This window comes from Nelumbo nucifera, chromosome 3, assembly GCF_055504915.1.
Source record: "Nelumbo nucifera cultivar China Antique chromosome 3, China Antique-T2T, whole genome shotgun sequence".
NCBI classification, from domain to species: domain Eukaryota; kingdom Viridiplantae; phylum Streptophyta; class Magnoliopsida; order Proteales; family Nelumbonaceae; genus Nelumbo; species Nelumbo nucifera.
In genome coordinates, this window is record NC_142651.1 from 16,273,095 (window position 1) to 16,298,635 (window position 25,541).

A 25,541-nucleotide genomic window follows, 5' to 3' on the forward strand; every position below is an offset into this window, starting at 1 on the left:
AAGACCCTAAAAATTCAATATATCTTTTTATTTACCGGACTGTTAAAAGATCTATCTAAAAAGATTTATCAAACAGGCCCTAAATCATGAATGATTGGGATATTTTTGCAATATTTATCAAAATCTCTGATAAATTTGGGAGGTTTCAATACGGCCGTCTATATCATAGACAACTGTAGCCATGTGGAGCATCGGGTAGATAACCTAGATTGTTTATAGCAGAGTTGACCTCTCAATTTTTATTTATATATTCCATTAATTATGGATTTGCATATACACAGTTTATTATTTCAGAATTCAGATTAAGAGAAAAAAAAAAAGAGTGATGATTCAATGTACGAGCGACCAAACACCCAGGGGCACTCAATGAGAGCGCGGTCATCATTCAATTTGGAAGAGAGATGGGCGATAGCAGTGGAAGTGAAATTTGCCACGTGGACAAGGAAAAAAAGTTACCTAGAAAAGTTAAATTTTGTTTACCAAATTTGGTCCAAATGTCAAAGCTTATTTACGAAAGAAGAGGAAAAATCAAAAGTTTGAGTGTTGTGAAATGCATAAATATAATAGGTAGAATAATAATTAATAAGATGGAATAGTTACATGTATACATGTTTAGGGTGATGCAACCTATAAACATCCCATAACACCAGAGATCAATCATTTAATTCAAAAATCAATTCAATTAAATGTACGTATATAGGTCAATCTCATGCGCTGGAATTAGAAACAAGTAATAAAGGCTGTTTCTGGTTTATCAGAAAATTGAAGGAATATAGACCAAACACAGCCTCTAAGAGAATGGTACAGAGGAGATTTACAGATAGGATCTGAACTTTTAAAGTCTGGATAGGAAGTTAATTAGAGGAGGAACCAAATCCAGATTCTAAGGAAATCTGTAGTTGCTCGGCACTCTTATATTATATCGCTTCTATGAGATTACAACAATGCATTATTACCCAAAAGCAATGCATGTGCAAAAAGTTTAATTTTGTGGTTGATTGAACTTACACCTTGACAATGTTGGTTGGCATTAAAATTCTTATCACCATTCAAATTAATGCAGGGCAATGATCAGCATCATGGCACAAAAGTAGGATATTTTGAGTCTGGATCTGCTCTTCACAGAGCACTCACACCGACATCAGCATATTCCAGCCGCACATTGGGAGCATCTCTCGTTCTTGTTTGTTACTATTCATTCATGAGAGATGTTCCCAATGCACAATAGGATGTGACTGTGAGGAGCAGATCCCAATTTGGATATTTACCTCTTAGATTCAGAGCGAAATGCATGGGAGTGTAAATAGGCTGAGTGTATCTTTTGCTTTGGATTTGATTTTTCTCTTATTTGTTTATGGAAAGTAAAATGAAGGGAGGAGAATAGAGATAGGATGAGGGTTATCTGTCTGAGAGTTAGGTAAGAAGCAAGATGATAAAATCTATATAAACAGAGCATTATGTTTTACAAACAATCTAGTTTTTGTTTTTTTTTTTTCTCTTTTTAGATTACATTCCAGTTCAATCATTTAAAAGGTAATGCTTCTCCCTTCTTTTTAGGAGTTCACATCTCCACCCCACAATGCCCCACATCACATCTCGGCCATGTATTGGGAACATCTTCCAATAATGACATCATCGGGAGTGGTACTATCATCGGAAGGTGTTCCCAATACACGGTCGAGATGTGCTGTGGGGCATTGTGGGGCAGCCCCTATGGGGCGGAGATGTGATCTCTCTTTTTACCTATATTGTTCTTTAAGTTTTGAAGGCATGGGTATAAGTTTCAAATTTACAATTGCAGTTACAAAATCTGATGCAAAATTGAGCATAAGTTAGGAATTTATGATCAATACTCGCGTACCTACTATACTACTAATCCAATAATTGCCATCTAATTTGGGGGCCACCTATGCAATGTTTATCGACCTAAAATCAAGTCATTTATAGACAGTCTCCTTTTTTTTAATCGAATTTATCAGAGTACTAGTTGTGGATTAGATATAGTCATGGTTGTTGAGTACTATATATACTTGAATGTTGAGAGAGAGAGGTTGTATTTCTAATAGTAAACTTTTCAAATTAATAATTTTGGAGGATGACCCAACCCAACCTTTGGCTGGCTTGGATATACTACTCACAAGCTGTTCCCACATTCCGACCCCGAGGACATTACAGATGTGCATTGAGAATATCTCATTTGTTATTCATGGACACGGCCATTGTATTCTGGCGGTAGGGACACGGGATCAGTATGTGGGTAGCAGATCCAAAGTGACCTTTGGCAACTCATCCTCACCTTTTATTAACCCAAAATATATAATTGAGATTCAAAGTAAGATACAGTATGGCTGATACAAGTCAATTCATATCCTTTTTTGGGGTTGAGGGACACAATACACCAATTGACTGATATGAGTCTAAAAACAATTTTATGTCAAACCAATATATGTTTAATTTAATTAAAATATAATACAAAGGTATATTAATATCTATAAATAATGTATTGATTGCAACATATTACTACTTCATACAAACTGTCAAAGCATGTGTTTCTTATACGTTTAAATCTTATTTGTAGCCAATTGAATTGTGGGATTTGTATTGTTGATATGCTTAATTGTAATATATGGGTTTCGCCATGATATCCATATCCAAGGTTCAAAGTATTTATATGATACACAAAAATTGTGTATGGTGCAATTTAAAGGGACATAATCTTAATTATACAGTTTCTCAAGAATTGAGCCAGGGCATCTCTAAGAAGGGTAATAACCTTTAAAAGTAGTTACATATCCTAACTCCTAGTAGGTGGATCTAAAAACCAATATGCATGGTTCGATGCTTTGAACCTTGTTTGTATCTTATAATCATTCTACCATATCCTATTGTTTTGCAAATGCATCCTCTTGAATTGTCGTTCCAAAATCTTGTGACACCAATACTTTGCATTTGTTCTTAACATTATTAAATTTTTTTTTTGGAAAATAGAAAAAGACATAAAAACAAAAGATTCATCAATAATATATACGTGAAGAATAAGACTTCATCAACATCACAGACAAAGTTGGTACTTGGGAAACGCCTCCCCAACCACCTTTCAAATAATTTTTTGGTTTAAGCGACTCTAAAAAGGATAGTTGGACGCTATCAACTCCTGAGAAATTTCAAGCTTTCTGCTTTTTGTTTTTTCCTTGGTAGGTCGGCTCATTTTTGTCTCTCTAGTTCTCCCTTTTCTTGTAGATCGGCGTTGCCTCTCTCTCTCTCTGTCTCTCGCTCTCGTGTAAAAACAGAAGTGGTTGAGATAAGCATCTGTAATATTATCTTGTAAAACGTGCGAGAGTGAGACATCCACTCCCAATCCTCCCCGGACTTGGGGTACCACCTGAGAAGCGTTTGTTCTTCGCAAGGGAAGAAAGAGAAGCGTTTCCAACCAAGCAGTATCCCCTAAATTACGGCCGGAGTTTGTGACAGGTTATATATACCTCAAAAGATATTAGTCAAAGTATATGCCTTACAAATCCATCTTATATATGGAAACCATATCTTCAAAGAATGGTAAAATACTGCCTTTTTTTAAGGGGCTACAGCTTCTACGGAATCTCAAATAGCTAATCAAATTATGACGATCTACTTCTCTAAACAAGTGCAAACACTTCATCTCTCATTCCACCGAACTCATGATGATCAAACATTTCTCAGTTAAACTGATGATCCTGAATCCTGCAGAGTGATTCAAAATCATCTTCAGAGAAGCTTGCCCTTACAAAATAAACTACGGATCTGCTACCCAGACTTAACCACAAGACACTAACCTGTACATGGGGATTGGGGAACATCTTCCATGAATGACGAAGTACAGTAGATATTCCTGATATGAGGCTGCAGTGTTTTATGGGTATAGCATTTTGTGGGCAGCAAATCCGCGCTCAACAAAATATATAGATTATGGAGGACCTTTGACATGCATTGTGTGGAATACCATCCAATTTCCACCCACAGTTGTACCGTCTATGAACACAAAGAAATTGCAGAGTTTTCAGGAACAAATACTTAGAGAAAGATGAGATTCCGAGAACAGCAAGGAAGTACAAGTTCATGGACATCAGTGAAGAACTGAAGATCCCCCCCCCCCTCCTTCAGTATAAGCTTTCTCTTAGATGGACAAAACCTATATGAAACATAGTTGAGATATCCAACTGGTATTTTCTTTCTGCTTTGGTTACTGGCATGACTGGTTAGTTGAGGGGAACTCCCCATCAAGCTATTTGTATCTCTGATCAAATTTCCTTTCAATAATTTTCTTTGCATTGTGTTATTGAATGAAAACCAGACCTCGCTGCCGTCTACCCATAGGTATTAACAATTTGACAATATGAAAATTGAGAACTTTTCTATCAAATTAAAATGCTTGTTTTCGTTTTAACTCATCCATAAATACAACTCTTTAGAGACCAAGTATACACAAATAAAAAGAGGGCCTGCTGGATGAACTGTATGAATACATGTGCATTCCCATTGCCAATTTGCAATTCAGAAGGCATCCTGCAAATACCAAAGAGAAACAAGATGGAGTGCATGCAGAATTGGAGATGGCTTTCCTTCTATGAAGGATGTTCTAACTACTGAGAAATGAGAATATAGAACAAGTGGCTTACATCTGATTGCATGTGCTTGGTTATATTACAATTGCAGAAAGACTGCCCTCCTTTTTTCTTCTTCCATTTCCCAATTTCTATACAACTTGATTCGATCCTGCTAAAATCTCAATAAAAAAACAAAAGAACCGCCTTTTATGTTACATAAAAAAGAATCAAGTATGGGTAGGGTCAAAACTCTGTACATGATTCGAGGATACATTGCTGAATTGTGCTTTACAGTTAATGATATCTGCAATAGGTGTCAAAAATACCTGCCAAAAGAAAAGAGAAACCAAATTCAAATTCCCTATCATCCTGAACACTGAGGAATTAATAACCATAGTTGTATATAAATTAAGTAGTAGCAGCACACCATCACTTTGATGATCTCATTAGGAGTCCTTCCCTGGGTCAAAAGTACCACCGCTGGAGAAAATCTCGAAGACCACTCATAAAGCCTGCAGTTGAGAATCAACCATCAGATGTTGATCCCCTTCAAAATATTAGGGACACAACTAAGAATTTGTTATACTGAGATGTTTATTATATGTTTCATGTTCATGTAATACTAATCCTTTTTAATTGAATGACCACACATTTAACACAAACACTCTAGTGCCTCTTCTAATTTATTTTGTTTGTAATTCAATTTTGTTCCTGAAGTAATATGATAGACCAAATAATCATGCTTGGTGGTATGTCAACAGGGTTCAAACTATCAGTACTGCAAAGAGCATTGAAAAGGCAATTTTAAGAAACATATTGGGTATACTTTGGAAATGCAAGGGTGCTGTGGAAAAATTAACTCATGGATACACCAAGGAAACTTGCAGTTGCCAAGAAAACACTAGTAACACTAAATCTAAAGCCTAAATGACTACAACTAGGAAATAAACACATAAGAAATACAAATTTTAATAGTTTATGTGAAATATGAAATACCAGGATACACTTCTAGGATAAACTTGGGAAACATCGAAAAATAGTAAAAGAATTAAAGTATGCATGTATACCTTTTCAAGCTAATACAAATCTCAATAATACTTAAAGTATACTAATTTTAATGACCAATAAAAGTGGCTTAAGAATTATAAAACTTAGAACCACTGTTATTTTATCATGTTGGTGTGGCATGGTGCAATGGTGAGGTTATTTGTCCTTCTCAATGGCAACCGGGGTTCAAGTCTTTGCAGCAATATATAACTTTTAATTAATACTTCAAAGTATTGCAAGTCGAAATTAAAAATATGCAGGAATTAACTTGAGTTTAAATAGTTGAGAGTTAATACTATGAGACTTAAGGGAATTTCCAGATTAGCATGGGCACTCGAAATTCAATGGAGTCAATATAGGGTTATGAATGACAGTATACATTGGTTTATAGCTGATATCCACTGATAAATATCAATGCTTTAAGCCTTGCACGTAGGGTGATCATGGGCCAGGCAGGGCCTGACTCTAGGTCTCTAGTTTTTATGTATAAAATATTAAATATATGTGATATTTTATATTATATGTCATATAAAATGTGTATAAAATTTTATATAATAATAAAATATTTGACTTAAGCACTAATAATTTAACAATGGATATGAATTTAAATAGAACAGATTGGTGAAACAGGATTCATGTAGCCGACCCCATATAGTTGGGATAAGGCATGGATAATGATGAATATAAAATATTATTATAATACGTACCACAGGTGTCATATTATAATATTTATACATAAAATATAAAATATAACATAAAATAACATATGTGTATGTATGTATAAACAACAAATATGCGCAGGCCGGGCTGAAAATGATCACCCCTACTTACATGTGAATGACTGTCTGGATAGACTTCTGGAAGTGAGGTTCTACACTGGATATGAACAACTAAGCCTTTTCTAAAAAGAAACTAAGCCTTCTTTTCTTAAACAAACAGCCTATAAACCACTAAGCTTGTCATTTGGAAAGATTACAAGCTTACCATTGCAAGGTTCCTGTAAAGGAAATTCTTCTGCATGTGATTAAAGCGGATTCAACTTTCTTCTTAGATAATCCCGGGCAGAGTTTTTGGCTGCAGGCTGATCCATAGTGGGAACTGGTGCTCCTGTCTGGGCATATGAAGGGGGGAAATCTCAACTATTTCACAGTTTTCTTTGTTAGTTTAATACCCTTTGCCTTCTCCATTTCAGCCTCCTTCTGGGCTTTCTTCCTCTCCAGCTCAGACTGCTTGCAATTTTCATCATGTGCTCTACGAAACATCCTCACAAAATTTGAGAGAGTTGTAGTAACTGCAATTTCAGTCCAGTATTAGATGTGCTGCAAGAAGTAACTTCAGATTCATCATCTAAAGGAAAGATAATTGAACATCACATGAATGTAACCTTCACCTTCCTGGATGGAGTTTAAATGAGTATGAAAACTTTGGGAACAAAAGAAATCTAGACGATAAATGAACTTATCTATTTCTTTTTCCTTTAAATTCATTCTCAGATCATAAATGGGTTGTGTGTAAAATGACAAATTTATAAGCAGATACAATATCATGTTTGGGGAGCATCACAGACTTTAAAGGAGTAAATATAAATATGTATATAGGTAATAGGTTATATATATGCAGACAGTTTTTTTTCTATAGAACTCTAGAACATTTTGATATGCAAACGTTTCTTGTCCACTGACCACAAGGAAACGAATGTTATAGGCATATTTATATGGCACACTTAAAAAGCATTGCTTCAGGCCTTTAGGGTTGTTTTTTCTTCTTCTTTTGGGAGGCAGGGTTCATCATATTGTTAGGTAACCAACAGCAGAAAACAAGTTTAACGGCTGCCAAATCCTTCAGGGGAATATCATGAAATATTAGTCACAACCATCCATCAGGTCCGACCTAGCAGGTTTACACTGTCAATATGAATATATTAGACACACATTCCATCCAAGGGACTAGGGCTGTTCACGGGTCGGGTTGGGTCGGTTTACTGCAATTTTTCCAACCAACCCGACCTGGTCGGGTTACCTGACATAGAAACTGAAACCGACCCAGTGTCAAGCAAAACCGACCTGGTCGGTTGGAGCCGGGTTGGGTCGGTTTGGGTCAGTTTCGGTTCTAAGTTCATCCCTGTGATAAAATCTTGCTAATTTTAAAAACAGTCCTAAATTGAACATCATTTCAGCCATCTCCTATGATAAAATTTAAATGAAAAGTTAATCACAAAAGTTGTTCATTAATCACTATTCACTAATCCAAAGTTTCTTGCAACCATTCAAAAACTAGGTGGACTAATGGGCTTTGGAACTTCATGTTTGAACTAAGTCGGTTTGGTTCGGGTCGGTTTCGGTTTTCTTGTGTGAAAACCAAAACCGACCCAAATCATCGGTTTAGGAATTTGCACAACCCGAAACCGACCCGTGCTGATGAAAACCCGACCGACTCGGGTTTGGTCGGTCCGGGTTGGTCGGTTTGGTCGGGTTGGGCCTTCTTATGAACAGCCCTACAAGGGACAAAAAGATTTCTGAAGAACATTTCAGCTAAAAGCTAATGGAATGGATACAACATAATCATCTAGATGACATGCAGAATATGCCAAGTCAGTGCAAATTAAACTAGTAGGTTATGTTTATAGTTTTTAAATTCAGTGGTCCATTATGAAACAAATACATTGATCATTACTCTTTCTTCCTTTAGCTTCCCATTGCAAAGACCCATAAAATTCTCCTCAGGGCCTCAAGACTCGATAGCTTAGATTTAGTATAATTTTGCATGCAATTTTTCTTTTAAATCTTCATAGGCAACAAAAAAGGTGCATAGCTCTAGAGCTTTTTGTTTTTTCATCACCTGTTCAAAAACTTTACCCCTTCATTCATTGTTAGATTGACCATCAGATCCACTGCTAGCTTTGCAAGCCTTCTTGCTTAAAAACAACCAGATCACAACTTCATGCTAGAATGCTTCTTCCCAACTTTATGTTGTGATTTTCTCACGAATATCCTCTTTTACCTCAAAATATTGTTGCTAGGTTAAATGACGAGTTGATAAGTGGATGGTTTTGAAAGATAAATCCCAGAAATAGCACAAGATCAAAAAAGTTGAGTACTTGTAGGAAACATCTCTACACAAGAGAAGAGGTATTAGGAAATTTTTTATTTATAGAAGTTACCTTGCTCAAATGGGCAGCGAGAAGGGTCTTCACCAAAATAAAGAGCAAGTCCATCTGCACTTCTACCCTGTCCATGGGTCAAACATGAGTCATCAGATAAACTAGGTACAACCAGATAATGTGTCTAGATGTTAGGTATATGTTTAGTGGCATACTGCTCTAGAATACAATGATGTTAAGGCTGCTACTTCTGTTTCGGCAACACCAATGAATTCCTTCAAGGTCTAAACAACAAATCTTTGTTAGGACGAATCCAGCCAAAGAGAAAGTGCAAGTAGCATTTATTGTTTCGAAATATGAAGCCGTGAAAGGATACTTCCATCTCTATCAAAATTCTGGCTTGTGAAATGATTTTACAAACAGGTTTACCTATGACAGTGGGCAATAAATGAATAGTTGAGTCTAGAAAAAAAATTCAAAAATAGTGATGCCAACAACTAATCAAAAAATAGGCATGCAACCTGTGATATAAAGAGAAAAGATTAAGCCATAAAACAACATTTTAATATTAAAAATCATGATACCTTACAGAAAATTTCAGATACAGGGTCATCGTTTTCAGAAGCAACCATCTCTTGCTTGACCTTTTCTAAGCCTTTGGTTATAGCTTGCATCTCTTCCGCTAAGGATTTCAATTGTATCTGCACTCAAGATGGTATGGATATCACCACATGTCAATGATAGGGTTTTGACATTAAGAAGTGAAAAACAAAGGATAGAAACCTTGGATGCAGCATCAAGGCTAACAAGGTCTTGGTGGAAATCCAGAAGTTCTGGTGATCTTGAAGCAAGCACCTGTGGATCATGAAAATCCAAGATTGAGATTACATGGAAATTTTTAGAACATGCAATCATTAGGTACTTGGGAATCAAAATATCGAAAGATGAGAATTTACATAAAAATGGCGTGTATTAAGATCCAATATACCACTTATTCATAATTCAATTAGTAATTACTTATATCCACAAAACTTTTTGCTGTAAAAGTATAACTTAGAAACATCTATTTGTAGTTTCTTCTAGGTAATGATGCCATATAGATCCTTTTAGTTCTTCAGTTCCCATCAATCAGTTACAATGCGTTTTACTAAGTATAGAAGTCATCAAATGCAAGAAAGGTCCAGAACTCAGTTAAGAAATCAGAGTTAGTGTGAGAATTCCTTCCAGATCCCTTCTCATTTACTAATCTGAAGTCGGAACTCTAGTAAACAAAAATGTAGTGTCAGTAACTGATTTTTTTATCAGCAAATAAAATTTTACTAGAGGAAATAATTAAGATACAAACAGGTTGGAACATTCCAACAACCCAGATTACAAAAGAATCACACTTTTGCCCAAAACAAGTTCAGTCAATTAACCCCCTGTTTTGCTAGTGAATCTGCCATTCCATTTGTTGTTCGTCTAACCCAATCAGGAATGATGTTCAACTCCGTGGATTATTGCTTCTCATCCAAGATATTACTAGTTTCGAATCCCCTTCTACTTCTGACTGTTGGAATCCAAGTTGACTTGCTAATCTTAACCCTTGCAATAAAGCCATTAATTCAGCTCCCACTGAGTCTCCAACTCCAATTGGTCCTCAGTACATAGCCACCATGCCCAAGGAATCTCTGAACGTCCAATGGATAACTCTGACTCCAACAGGAATAATTGTGGAGTCTTTGGGTTGATAATTGTTTTGGAATATCCTTGCATCTTATCAATTATCAAAAAAAAAAACATCCTTACATTTTATTCTTCCCACATTGTCCATAACTAGTTGCTCTCATATGTCTCCATAATGTTTTTCCTCTTTTCCTCGGAGAGAAGAAACTTGGTCAGAATAAACTCTATATTTGGCGTGGGCGACCACCTAGCATCAAAAAAAATGAAAAAATGTTCTTGATCACTGTTTAACAAAAATAAATGGATAGTAATTTCATGACTTGCCTTACAGAGGAAACACATCTGATGTGATAAGGTCCAGTGTGGCCTTCTTTCTTTAAGGGTTTCAAAAGTATTATCTTTAGATTACAGGCTTCCAACAGAAGGCCTTATTCTAAGGGATGTAAGGCCCAATCAATTTTCCTTAAATGGAAAATCTTGAGAGGGCTGGTCCATAGAGCATAAGAGGCACAAGAGAAATTACCCAAATGATCAACCATCTAAGTTCTATTGTCACTCATGTTAGGGTCCAAGAAAACACCCTCTAATAATTCTAAGAGCGAAGTGATCTCCAATATCTAAAAGTCCAAAAGTCCTCTAAGAAAATCGAATGAGCCACTTGTATTATAACGTTTTCCTTTAATGCTTTGCTACTGCAGCATTCATCTTTGAAGATTCTAGCATTCTTTCCTCCCAAATGTGCACTATAACACTGTTGCCCTTACACTTCTTGACACAATTTTCCTCATCCTTTTTGACAGCTTGATAAAATCATCCTCAAATGAGCTTTCCCATACCCCAATGTGGACATGATTCTCTCCCAAATTTTATTCACTTTAGTAGGGGCTCTATAGTTGTGGAACATTGAAGTCGAGAGTTCCACAACCATAGAGCATAGAACTTTTCTCCACTAACCATAAGCATTTTTTTTAATGACTAAAAAGAACTAAATGTTCTTTCTCCTTATCCTTTAATTTTTTTTCCTTTTCATTTTTGCAACTATTGAAAAACAACTGATATTATATGTTCTGTCAATCTCTAAATCCTCACCACTGCTATATAGGACCCATGTGAAATAGGTGGGCTAAGCACTCAACGATTTTGTCATAACTGTCAACTAGTCCTAGCCCGTTACCTAGCCCCACACTATAGTTCTTATATGCCTACTTATCCAACTATTATAGTTATCTACTACCTTACATTTTTTTGTCTGGATGAAACAAATAGATTTGGATTCTTAATCAATCCAAGTCCTTTTAAATCCTTCACTATGAGGTCTCCTCAATAGCTGCTTTACCATGGATGAGAGAACTACTAAAATGAGTTGCTCGGTGCATTAGTAAATTCACAGACTAGCATTCCAGGTTATTTTGTTTTCCTGAATATCTAAGGTTGGGTTACCTTGCCCAGGTTAAGGCTGGCATCAATCTGAACCAAACCCATCCTGTGTGACTACCCCACACAAAGAATGAAAAAGAAAAAAACAGAGACAAACACAGGAGATGGTGAAGGGGAGGGAAAGGGGGGCTTAGATGGAAGTACTCATTGAGGTTACTAGAAAAGTGAGAAAATATAGATTATGGGCTAAAGTAGCAAGAACCCAGTTACAAAGTCCTTAAACCAGGAAACCAAATGATATCCATTTACTGATAATCATAAAAAAAAAAACACATATTCCTGAAAAAGGAGATAAAGGGGCATATGAAACTTCCTACCAAGTTATTACCTGAAGAATACTGATTAAAATAATATAAATTTTGTCAGCACTGGATGAGTGCAACATAGCATCAACCAGTATATTTAATAGGTAATATTTTGTGGGTTAGCAAAAGTTAGATACCTCCTGCTCATGTAAAACTATTTACTTATTCTGAATATGCAACTTTTATACTGCACATTTATTTGGAGAATGACAAAAAACATGAACCTACAAGGGGAACACTTTCCCTGTTTATCATCTCATCTCATACATCAATCAATTCATAGGCATTTTAGCATAATTAAATGAGTATATGTGTATGCAGATGATAGTACATTATAGATATCTTTTATTTAACTAGTCATGGTCAGCTAGACCCTGATACATAATTTTATCTTCGATGTGCTTGAGAGTTTTTCCCAAATGTTAATATTGGATGGGTACAACACATTGCTACTGTTCAGCTTCCTTAAACTACATAACTAGGCGTGGATTATAAACATCCAGCATATTTACTACAGATGTTAAGTAAATCTTAAGAAAAAAGTTTCTTACCTTACAAAGATAGTGCATGAGTGTCATCTTACTGTTAGAAGCACGTGTATCAGTCAGTTTCAAAAGGCTGTCTAACTTGAATCCAATAGCAGAACCTGCAAAAGCTGTATCAATTAAAAACTTCATGAAAAGAAAAAAAATGGCAAAGAAATAAACAGTAAAATCCAAGATTTTACATGCCTCACAAGTAAAGTTGTTGCAAAACCTCTTAATGGAGTCACATTTGGTTGTCTAATAATTTACTAAATGCCTCATAAAAAAGATTTATAAAAGCAATTAGCAGAGTTCAAAAGAATTTAAACCCCTCCAAACCCTAATAAAAAAATAAAATGAGAAGCTCTAGACCTGCTGATATTGCTGTTTGAGTTCTGCAATTCAATCCATTAAAGCGACATAGTTCTTCCTCCAGACTATGTTAGGTACCCAAAACCGCCTAATATTTTTTTGAAAAAAGGTTAACTTTTTTCGATAAAAAGAGAGGTACATGAGGAGATGTACACAGCAATTAGACACTCAGAAAGTTACATAGGCAGAAAACTATCACTAAATAAGTAATCCCTGTAAGCGCCAGATTTAGCTAGACTGTCAGCTTCAAAGTTTAGCTCCCTCGGAATCCAGACCACGTGAGCATTCAAGGAGGAGAGGATGTCTCTCACTTCAGCCAGGTAGTGAGCTAAGGCCCAAAGCCCACTGTCAGGATTACAAAACCAATTAACGGTATTGGCTGAATCTCCTTTAATGGTAAGATTTAATAAACCCAGGTCTTTTGCAATCCTAATGCCGGTTAAAACTGCCATAACTTCGGCCTTTGTTGAGGAGGCTATCCCGATCAGCCCACTAAAAGCCCAACTGATAATACCATCTCTTCTTCGAATTACGCCTCCAATACCCGCTGCACCTGGGTTTCCAAAATCACTCCCATCAAAGTACAAGGTCGTCTCCCCTTCCTCGTCAGACCTGAAACTGCGGGAAGTGTTGAGGTGTATGTGATTTGAAGAAAATTTACAGCGTTTCTTTGGAGGTCATCAAATGTGACACCTCTGAAATAAATTGATCTGAAAGTCCACAGGAAGCATCTGTAACAGATTAGAGAAAGCAGCTCCTCATAGTTTTTTGTTCTATTGGTAAACACCCGGTTATTTCTCTCTTCCCAAATGCTCCAGAAAATAGCATGTGCAGCAGATTGCCATAAAGTTTTCCCTCTTTTGCTTAATCCTCTTCCTGACCATTGCCCTAATCATTCAACCACATTTTTTGGGAAAACCCAACTGTATTCAAATATTGTTAGAAAGAAGTTCCAAAATTTTCTAGTTTCCTCAGTGAAGCAGGATGTGATTGGTAGATTCCCCAGCTTTAAGGCAGAAACAACAGACATGAGGAGATAGATAAGACCTTTCATGGTTCTTTTCTGAAGGAGATCATAAGTGTTGATTTTCTTTAAGCTGGCCTCCCACACAAAAAAAACAGACCCTGGAAGGGATACGAGCACACTAAATTCTCTTGTAGGGGTACTGATCAGTAGTTTGTTCTTCCCTAACTAAAGCCTTGAAGCAAGATTTGGTTGAAAACTTACCAGATAGGTGAAGGGTCCACACACGAAGGTCGGGAATTTTGGGAGAAGTATACCTCTCTCAGGGTGTGCAAGAAACTAGTAATTTCACTAAGCTCCAGGTCCCTTAGTGGTCTACTAAGAGTTAGATTCCAATTGAAATAAGGGGGGAGGGGGGTAAAATCTGGGATATGGAAGCTTCTTGGTTTAAGGTAAGGCTGAACAGGCGAGGGAAGGAGTTCGCCAAGGTAGAGTTACCCCACTAAAGGTCAATCCAAAACTAAATTCTATCTCCCTTTCCCACCTTATATCTGATAAAGGAGATGAAAAAATTGTAAGTCAAGATTATACCTTTCCAAGGGTGGGTGTCTTTGACCCGATTCAAGTGAAGCTTGCTATCCCAAAATCACCTAATATGGTTGGCTACATTGAGAAAACCCCATGTAGATGAGTTGGTTTAAATGGTTTTCAGATTGAAGAACTTGCACATACCCAGAGCCACATTAGGTGGATGAAGAAATGCCTAAAACTTTCTTGTTTTTTTCTGCACATATTTTACTTGCCTTAAAATGAAAACTATCATTTTCTACATCAATCATATTTAAAAGACGCTACATTCTATTATCTATTCAAAGAGCTGGTTGTAATACAACTATATTAAAAGAAGCATATGTGGATTAAGAGGATTTTCTTTGGTTCTATTAATGTCCTATTTTGAGTACGGGTGCAAGTCAGGTGGGCTAGGCCAGGTTTAAGGTCAACCCAGGCCCAACCCTAAATATTGGGCCTAAGCTCAAGCCCAGACTGGGCCTGAGGTCAATCCTGATCTTTCCAACCCAAGCCTAGCCTGAACTGAAAATTGTCATACTCAGGTAGACCAGGCTGGGGTTGGTCAATTGGGCTAAAGTGGGCCTGTTGAACCTATTTAGTATCACTAATTTAAACCTTTAAAGGGGAATTTTGGCTGCATTTGTTCGCCGTGTAAATATATTTTTACATAGGGATGGCAATTTCGTGGGAATTTTCGGGTATCCGACCCATCCCAACCCAAATAGGACCTGTTTATCAAAACCCTATAGGGTATGGGACGGGTTTGGGTTTTGACTTTAGGGTATCCAATACCCGATACCCAGGATGCATAAATATGAATCTATTATAATATATATCATGCACAAATTTATAAATTTTAGGTACTAAGATAATTATTCTATTATTAATATTTCATTTGTATAAATTTCTTGAGATTAAAATCATCATTTGATGTAAATTTGGATTTGATAGATTGTTTATTTCATTTAGTTATAAAATGCTAATTTTAAATATTATTTCTTTTAATTTTTAGTTGGAATTGTTAATCATATATATGTATTGATTGTTTTGATGAACGCAAAAGTTAATAAAATCTATTTTATTTCATTAAAGTACACAAAAGGTGAGATGGTTTAGTGGCTTAAAGTAGTGTTAAGAGATTTGGCGCTATCATTAATTGATTTGAGTTCAAGTCACGCTATAAGCATTCAGATACTTTTTTTTAGTAGAAAACGTTTGGTCAAGGGATTTAACGGGTGGGACAGGTCGGGACGGGTTTAATGGGGACGGAATGGGTTTGGGAAATTGAGGAAAAGTTAGACGGGTTTGGAATCAAGGATACATAGGTGGGTTCGGGAACGGGTAGGGCAATTTGCACGGGTACCCTACCCGTTGCCATTCTTACTTTTACACCGTGGAGTATTCCTTTAATTGGTTTATAGGAATGTAAATGGGAACCAGATCGGTGGTCCCATTTTACACTCTTGATGTTTGGATGTGTCAACGTAAACTAGTCGTGACTTTTTTGCAAGCATTTGGATAATACAATCAATTTAAAAGTCCGCCTGCACTTGGGATAATGGTCATGTCTTTACCATTTTATCTCCACACACTATTGAAAGTGTTTTATGATCGTGGTTGTATCTACTACCTACATGGTCAAAATCATATAAAATGACATTTCAGCCATGTTCTCAGGTTTAGATGGAGTGGGGGACTCTCTTAGAGCTGAGATCTTGGCAGTTATGGAAGGTGTTCAGAAAGCTAAGGAAATGTTATGGTCCCGCGCGTAGGATCCCATCACGGGTCAGTCCACGGTGCGAAAGCCCTGCTTCCCCTTGCGCCTTCCCTTGCGTGCAGACCCTATTGCAGAAACTGAATGGGTGATTTGTCCAAGAGACCACCCGAACTCTCCTCACTCTTTTCTTGGCTGGAAAACTGAATGTTTTATTTCAATTCGTAGCTCCTTAAATAGGAGATTACAGAAGGAAATTCCTAATTAAACTCAAACTCCAACTTGAACTCAAACTCCTAATTACCTACTCCTAATGGTAACTCACTCTTACTTAAGATAAGATAAAGATAAGATTAGATAAAGATAAGGGATAAGGGATAAGGGATAAGGGATAAGATAAGGATAAGGTAAGCTGGCGGCGAGTTGGCTTGATGTGTCCAGATAAGGGTGGGCCCACCCCTATGAGCTGTCGTGTGGGCCCCGCTCTACTGCTGCTGCCGGGTGCGTGCGCGCGGCTCATGGTGCCGCTGCCGCACGGTGCGTGCGCGCGCCTCATGGTGCCGCTGCCGTGCGGTGCGCGCTGCTGCCTGGCGGTGCGTGTTGCGCGCCATGGTGCCGCTGTCGGGCGGTGCCTGCTGCTGTGCGGCCTGCTGTGCGTGCTGCTGCCTATGACTGCGCCGCAGTGCGCTGCCGGATGGTGTGACCATAACATTACACCCCTCTCGGACTACGAGCTTGTCCTCAAGCTCGTGTTCCGGATACATGGCTTGGGACTCTGCGAATGGATCAAACGGCTGCACACTATTTCTCAGTCCACCAACAGTATGAACAACAGGGACTGCCCCGCCTCTCAGTGCATAACGCTGGACTATTTGATGCAGACCCCAACCACCTTCTTTAGTTTCCAGCTCCCAGGCGTAACCATGGCTTACAGTGACTACACGCTCTGCTGCACTCAGGCCAGCCGCAAGGACATTGAAGTGTTCCCTACCTCCTGGGTCATATAGTTTGAAGTAGTTTCGTGGGAGATCCACATAACAGAAATCACGTACTGGACCACGACCCCGGTGTGCTATGTTGTGGATCATAAGAATGCACCGGGTATGCTTACAGTAGAGGACCTCAAGAGCGGACTTACCAAAGAGAACCATGCGTTTTAAAATATCCTTTCGGCCTTCCCCATATATATTTTCCTCAATATTACGAAACATAGGGCTGTCCATGAACACAAAATCTATGCCATCAATATAAGCTTGGAAGAAAATTACCTCTATATCCTGCCCCTCCACCTTACATCTCTTGCGCACTCCTGTTTCTTGGATTTCTGTATAGTTACCATACGGTGGTGCTGCAACCATAACTTTATGTCCACGCCGAGCCAAGGCCTTCGGTAAAGCCCCAGCAACATCGCCAAGCCCACTTGTCTTCGTCAAAGGAGCGCATTCTGCAGGTTCTATTATAATGTTCGTGACATCGTCCCCGGCCAAAGGAGGAGACTTTACAGTTTCATCCTCCTTGCGCTGATCCTTGGTAATAATTGCGGTTGTAGGGGCAGCGATTTGTTGTTCGCTGCATGCCTCTACCCAGTCCGGACGGCGTCTGTTCGTGTTGGTGATTCCCTCCGAACTCATTTCTTTGTTGGAGAGGAATGCTTCCAGCAGGCGTCGCATCTCCCGGACGTCTTCCCTGACTTCACGAACCTCCATGCTGGTTTCTGCAAGTTGGTGTTCCAGTTCGTGGACCTCGGAAGACAGCTGCTCCATATCGCCCATGACGTTTGGCTCTAATACCAATTTGTTATGGTCCCGCGCATAGGATCCCATCACGGGTCAGTCCACGGTGCGAAAGCCCTGCTTCCCCTTGCGCCTTCCCTTGCGTGCAGACCCTATTGCGGAAACTAAATGGGTGATTTGTCCAAGAGACCACCCGAACTCTCCTCACTCTTTTCTTGGCTGGAAAACTGAATGTTTTATTTCAATTCGTAGCTCCTTAAATAGGAGATTACAGAAGGAAATTCCTAATTAAACTCAAACTCCAACTTGAACTCAAACTCCTAATTACCTACTCCTAATGGTAACTCACTCTTACTTAAGATAAGATAAAGATAAGATTAGATAAAGATAAGGGATAAGGGATAAGATAAGGATAAGGTAAGCTGGCGGCGAGTTGGCTTGATGTGTCCAGATAAGGGTGGGCCCACCCCTAGGAGCTATCATGTGGGCCCCGCTCTGCTGCTGCCGCGCAGTGCGTGCGCGCGGCTCATGGTGCCGCTGCCGTGCGGTGCATGCGCGCAGTGCTGCTGCCGCGCAGTGCGTGCGCGCACCTCATGGTGCCGCTGCCGGGCGGTGCCGGGCGTGTGCGCAGTGCGTGCAGTGCGCGCTGCTGCCTGGCGGTGCGTGCTGCGCGCCATGGTGCCGCTGCCGTGCGGTGCCGGGCGGTGCCTGCTGCTGTGCGGCCTGCGGTGCCTGCTGCTGCCTATGACTGCGCCGCAGTGCGCTGCCGGATGGTGTGACCATAACAGGAAATGGACATCAGAAAACTCATAATTGAAGGGGATTCAGAGGTGGTAATAGGGTGGCTGAGGAAAGACAATTGTGGACTATGGAAAGTTCAATGAGAAAAGAAAGTTCAAGTGGCTGGTGTGGGAAATGGAAATCAGATTGAGTTGGGTTAATAGATCAGCTAACTCTATATCTAATGAGCTAGCTAAACAGGGGACTGAAAGGGATGTAATGTTTTGGGCTAAGTTGTAATCATTTTACTTCTTTTTTCCTTTCTTTCTTTGAGGACTTAAGCTGTCTTTGGAAGACAAGAGTGTTTGTCTTCCTTGATGTAACTATTCCTATCATATTTCAATGAAATTTATGAAGTTGTTATTGATCAAAAAAATCATATAAAACGACAAAAAAATGAAGAGTTTTACTTTGATCAAGAGAAGGGGAGAGTTTTACTTCATTTTAATCATTGTATATTTCCTTTCGACTATCGATGTAAAACTCAATCTGCATGGAGCTTTACATCAATTTTCGGTGGTGATTTACACTTCATCCAAACAGCTACAAAACCGGACCAGAGTGTAATACAACATCGGTCCAGTATTTACACCACAAACAAATGTTGCCTTTGTATGTTTTTGCATATAAGCATGAATGCATGTGTATGGATGTGTGTTGTATCAATATATGTATGTATGCATGTGTGTAGTTAGGCCAGGCTTGGGCTACTTAGAAGCTAGGCCCAAGCCTAACCCAAAAAATGGAAAAGCCAAGGTTTTTGGGCCCAGGCCCAGTATGAGGACTGAAAATCCAAGCCCAACCCATGCAAAAATGTGGGCTGGGTCAGTCCGGGCTTGGGTTGGGCCTACCCAAGTTGCACCCCCAATTTTGAGTAACTATTTTAACAATAACGATAAACTTAATAGAAGTCGTAGAGTACTGAGTAGGGCACAACCCAATTTTGATAAGTGGGCATTTATGGTGTTTTTAGGGGCCATCTTGGAAACATCATGGTGGTATATTCACGACCTATTGGACAAGGAGATTCAACTAGAGCATAGTAATTCTTAGAAGCAACATTCTTACAAATCTAGGTGATGAAATGAATACATGTAAACGAAGGGGTCTATGGCTGGGCCAAAAGTATTGGCCTAAACCAAGAGCATGGTTAGGCACATTCTCTTTTTACATACTCCATATTTTTTAACAAATTAATAAAACTGAACAGTTGCTAATAATCCTATCAATTCCACTTTTTCTGTGTTTTCACTAACTCATTAATTGGACAGATGGCTATACATGCAAAATTTTTCATGATCAAAGAAGCTAGGTAATTTGAAGACCCAATTTCACAAATACTATATATTTCTTTTCATTTTCCGATGAGGAAGTATCTTTTGTTTATCACAAAATCTAGGCACAAGAAACATATAAGCCCCTTCAAACACCCACCCCCCCTAAAAAAAGACCACTACCCAATGCTGATCCCTGCAATCCAGGATCTTGGGAGGAGTAAACTTAATACAGACCTAACCCCAGGCATATTGTTTGCACAAGATGCTCATTGTTAGAATCATATCTATGTTTTTACACTTGTCTGCCCAAGATTTTACTGTTCAATCAAATTAATGGACTCTCCTTCAAACCAATAGATTATATAAAAATAGGATAAATCTCCAGTTCCTCCACTAATAAATTAAATTTGAAGAAAGTTTCAGAATATTGATCAAGTTGCTTACCCCTTGCTGTTCCCTGGTTCAGTGTATTCCCCAGATGAAGTATTTTTTTCATAATTTCCTTCAATTTTATGGAATTCCGGACCTGTTTAATCATTAATATAAAAATTGAGTACCAAGGTAAAAATTAATAATGAAACACATCAAAAGGCCTTAATACCATAAAAAAAATACCTCTTCGCATGCAGAGATTACAGTGTTTAAACTCATTCTAAAATCTGCAATCTGCAAATGAGGTAAGATTCAGACAGCAAGACATGTACTAATGTATGCTATTTTACATTATTTTAATAAAAACAAATGAACAACAAAAGTACGACCAAACCTGAGAAGGAAATTGAATCTTGAAAGAGAACACTCTTAGTTTAGATTCCACCCGTGGCACTTTCATTAGCTCCAGAAAGAACTAAAGCATCAAAAGTTAAATAGAAATACTTCAATGAGCAACCAACAAATTGCTTACTAGCATAAATGAATTACATTACAAAAATATGCAGGCAAACAAATACACACATATATTGAGAGAGAGAGAGAGAGAGATGAAATTATATTAAAAAACACATACTAAAATTAGATAAAAGATAAATCCATCTCTCTCTCTCTCTCTCTCTGTTATTTTTTTTGGTGATTTTTTTATAAAGTGAATGGCATATTGTGGGATTAACCCACAAAAAAATCCATATTGTGGTTTTGAGACAGTAGTTTCTAAAGGACTCAACGATAGCTGTCAAGCAGTTTTGCATGGAAACAGGCATGAGAATCATAATCCAATGCATGTTTGGGAATATGACTTAGCAAGATGAAAAAACAAGGACTCACAGAAATGTCTAGGGACAAGTACTAAATATTATAATACTCCATATTTTGTTGAACTTTAACATTATAGTTCTATAGAAAAAAGTTTTTATAAGCTTACTTTTGTTACTTAATAACATTTTGTAGGAAAAAATAACAGTTAATATTTACATCAACTGTTCAATTACATCCAATAAACAACCAAAGAATGAAAAATGTAACATGGAAGTGTCCCTCAAGAATCCATGGAGTGTCAGTGGCCAACGTATGTCCAACATGGACACTTTGTCCATTTAGGATAGTCCATGCAACACCGCTATCAAGGCTTATTAGATTTGATTTGTAACAAATTTTGAGATAGAAGGTGGTTTCTATTCTCATAGGCCAAAATGCAGACCTAAATATCAAATAGGCTAATGGTTCACCATGCACCCTAATATAGACACATATATTTCTCCCTATCTTTTCCTCCTAGGAGTGCACTTGGGTTGGGTTAACCTGAACCTAACCCAGACTCAACATGCCTTCATATTTGTATGTTTAATGTTATATAAATATGTATCATGAATGCAACCATGCATTCATACATTTATTTATATGTATCAACAACTATAAGTTTAAATGCAAAACTTTTTTAGTATGATATAATTATGGTAACCCTAAAGCACCATAACTTTGTTCTTGTGCATATAATAATGCTAAAATTGGTGAAACTAATCCCCTGATTCTTAAATCTTGAAAATAAGAACATTTCAGCAATGAAATGAAGAAAGTGGAACAACCAAAACCCAACCCCAAAAAATCAAGTTGGGAGTTCGACAACTCGGCTTGAGTTAGGGTTGAGCTCAATATGACCTAACCCGGCCTGACTTACACCCCTACTTCCTCTCCCATGTTAATTCTTGCTATACAACTCATTTTCTCAAAACATTCTCCTCAGCCCACCTCCCTTGTGTCTTTGCAAAATAACATAATGTCATCAGCAAATTGAAGATGTAGAACTCTAGTCTCATTCCTATCAATTTTCCAGCTTTGAGTTAGCCAGAAATATCTGCATTCAACCAAAAATATCAGCAATTAGGATAAAGATGAAATGGCGTAGAGTGGGGGATCTCTTTGCCTCAAGCGCCTCTACTCTGGGAAGAAATCCTACAAATAATGACAAGTCTTCAAACAGCCTACAATCCACATCATTTTTCACCAAAACCATAATCTTGCAAATCACGTTGGATTAATAGGATCTTATTCTCAATTAGATAATTGGATAGATATTCATGAATTCCAAAATTAAGCCACTATTTTTTTTTTTTGAGTGCTGTATTTCATTGACATAAAAATGTGACAGTTACAAGTTGAAGGGGCTAGAAGAGTTGGAGGCAGACCAAAAAGGACTTGGGTGGAACTAACAAGAAATGATTCAAGTGCCCTTAATTTAATGATGAATATGGCACTGAACAGAATGGAATGGTGAAATAGGATTCATGTAATCGATCCCATAGAGTTGGGATAAGGCTTAGATGATGATGATGTATTTCACTGACAAAAGAAACAGAAACCCCCTGTATGATAAGGTGTGTACAATGGGATTTTACACCTTGAATTAAAGTCATATGTTTATGAAAAGAATATTGAAGAGGTGTGATCTAAGCCTATTCCACCTCAGGTTGGAACCCTTTGTTGGGAAGCCTTTCATGGAAAGCTAAACACTTTGGAGAACCTGCAAAAAAAAGATTGTTCCTTTGTATCTCCCTGAGTTGGTGGGTTTTGTGCAAAGCTAATACTGAGAGTTGCTTTCATCTGGCTAATCTCTTGCCCTGTTGTTGCAGGGTTATGGGAAAGGTTATTTGCTCTATTTGGATGCAGGTGGTCTTTGCCTTTGCAGATCAGTAGTCTATTCGACCCTTCAACCTTCAAATGGTCTAAGAGAAGAGGTAATGACCCTATTGAAATGTGCTAGGCTGCTTTGGTGTGGACACTTCGGGAGGAGAGAAATACTAGAATTTTTAATGACAACGAAAGGAATGAGGAGGCTATTTGGGAGAGCATTGTAAATAGGGCTATACATTGGGCTAAAACTCTGGAGACCTTTTCCCTTTCTTCCTTTGATGATATTTGGAGAAATTGGGGAGTTGTAGCAAGAAGTCCGGAGATAAAGGAAAAGCCTATTGTAGCTTGAGTACCTCCTGAAGAAAGCTTCATTAAGCTCAACTTTGATAGTAGCAGTTTGGGGATTCCAGGGCCCTCGGGAATAGGGGTGTTTTCAGAGATACAAGTGGCAGTATATTTGCTCTTTTCTCAGGTTCTATTGATGAGGGGGACTCTATCCGAGCTGAGTTTCAAGCTGTCCTGCAGGGGGTACACTTTTCTAGAGAGTTGAACATCAGTACATAATTGAGGGGGATTCAGAGCTGATAGTTGGGTGGCTAAGGAATCCGGAAACTGTTGTTTGGTTCTACGGGGATGCCATGAAGAGGTTTAAATGGATGACTTCCAATATGACAGTAAGAATTCAGTGGGAAAGGAGATTAGCTAATTGGCTAGCTGACTGTCTAGATAAGCAAGGGGTGCATAGGGATCATCTTTTTGGGTTCCAATTGTAATTTGCTACTGTTATTGAGGCTGCACCTCGCGCCTCTTCATGGGAAGCTCATTGTATTAGTAGTTTCTGCAATACCTTAATAAAATCTTTTTGATTACCTACAAAAAAAGCCCAAATATGAAACTCCCCTAAAAGTTTAGTATCAACAACCAAAGTGTACACCATACCAACCACCTTCTTAGCCACCGAATCTTCAGTTATCACTTTATCTTCAAAATCAAGTCATTCTTTTATGTTCTTGACTTCTTGTTGTAGCACACCAAGGTCATAACTAAATAGGTAAATCTATAACATGAATCAGCATTTTTAACAATCTTATCCTGGATACACCTTTTTCTTCCCCCTTGTTTATTGACAAAATAAAAGCATGCATTAAACAGGAAGAAGAAATAAAAGTACACCTTGCCCTCCATGCACCTTATGTAAAATGCTTCATCCTTTCATGTAAAATGCTCATGTGCATTGCAGAAAGACTACACCATGTCTTGGAAGCAAATCATAATGATAATGAAACTTCGAAATTATCCAATTAGTTCACAACAATACTAGTGAATCATCGTCTTCCTAAAATCCATATATAGTGGTAATGAAGCTTTTTTTGCTCAAGAAAATACTTTCATTGTTCGTACAACTGAATCAAACCATTAGGAATCATACAAGCAACGCATCATTTACAAAGACACAACAAAACTTAGCCAAGAAAGTAGCTATACAGACCTGTTCACACTTCCCTAGGTTTTCCTTGTCACCACTGTATCCCTGAAAAAAATGAAGAATATGTAGACACAACATAATTGCAAACAGTTATGATAAAAGGTGAAAAAGATGCTGTGAAGTGAATAATAATTGATTGATCATTTTCACCTTCAGAAGTCCCATCTCCTCTTTTGTTGGACAAAACTTTATGAGATTTTCCACCTGATCAACATCTAAAATAGAACCATCCAACGCTAATGCTGCACTCTGTAAAAATAAGTGGTCAGCCAACAAAGCCAACTTCAACAAGTATGACTAGGTGTTTTGTCCTTTTATTCTTATATGCATGTTGATATGTGTTTTACATGTGAAAGGGTTTTATCCTTCACAGCAGGCTCTCAAACCCACATTCAAAGAGGTCTCCAAGACACAGGAGATGATGCTGCAGATCTAGATCACTGCCTGGTTTGGTTTGTATTACACTCAGAGGTGAGCATGGGTTAGTTCAGTTTGGTTTCAAGGCAGAACTGAAACCTTCCCTGTAGGGGTCGTTTCCGGGGTGTACCCATGGAAATATCGCAATTATAAAATGATTAAACATAATTTTCAATAACGCTAATATATGATTAAAAAACTTACATTACCTTTATTAATTAAATTGAGTAATTTAATCCATAGATTATCACATTATATATTAATACATAGTTAAACTTATCATTATGATTTAAATTTTGTAAACACTACCTTTTACATTACTTATCATACACATTCAAATATTAAATTGAAGAAAATTTATCAATTCACTGAAGTGGCTGAATGGTTAAGTGAGACCATGACCTTTGTGACCTTAGCACTTGGGTTCAAACCTTCACGTCCTCAAAGTATTTCAGATTTACTTAAAGGCAAGTTTGGTTCCAAGGCTGGTTCTCCAGGTCAGTT

The 25,541-nt window shown here is 37.9% G+C and overlaps 1 protein-coding gene across 5 annotated transcripts in view; it reads right to left on the reverse strand.

Moving 5' to 3' along the window:
* Nucleotides 1-4,379: 4,379 nt before the first annotated feature.
* The window catches only part of LOC104603037 (formin-like protein 20), a 29,135-nt gene continuing 7,973 nt past the window's right edge, over nt 4,380-25,541 (reverse strand). The window contains exons 7-21 of one of the 5 annotated variants that reach the window (XM_088901072.1): nt 24,771-24,869; nt 24,624-24,665; nt 20,838-20,918; nt 20,687-20,737; nt 20,516-20,597; nt 12,689-12,792; nt 9,514-9,585; nt 9,315-9,431; nt 8,946-9,014; nt 8,791-8,857; nt 6,615-6,921; nt 5,011-5,095; nt 4,841-4,909; nt 4,656-4,752; nt 4,380-4,542 (exon numbers count right to left, since the gene is read on the reverse strand). In XM_088901072.1, coding sequence (XP_088757198.1) covers nt 6,770-6,921; nt 8,791-8,857; nt 8,946-9,014; nt 9,315-9,431; nt 9,514-9,585; nt 12,689-12,792; nt 20,516-20,597; nt 20,687-20,737; nt 20,838-20,918; nt 24,624-24,665; nt 24,771-24,869 — 936 coding nt within the window. In that variant the 3' untranslated portion in view covers nt 4,380-4,542; nt 4,656-4,752; nt 4,841-4,909; nt 5,011-5,095; nt 6,615-6,769. The other 4 variants (XM_088901071.1, XM_088901070.1, XM_088901073.1 and 1 more) reach the window with 4 other exon arrangements.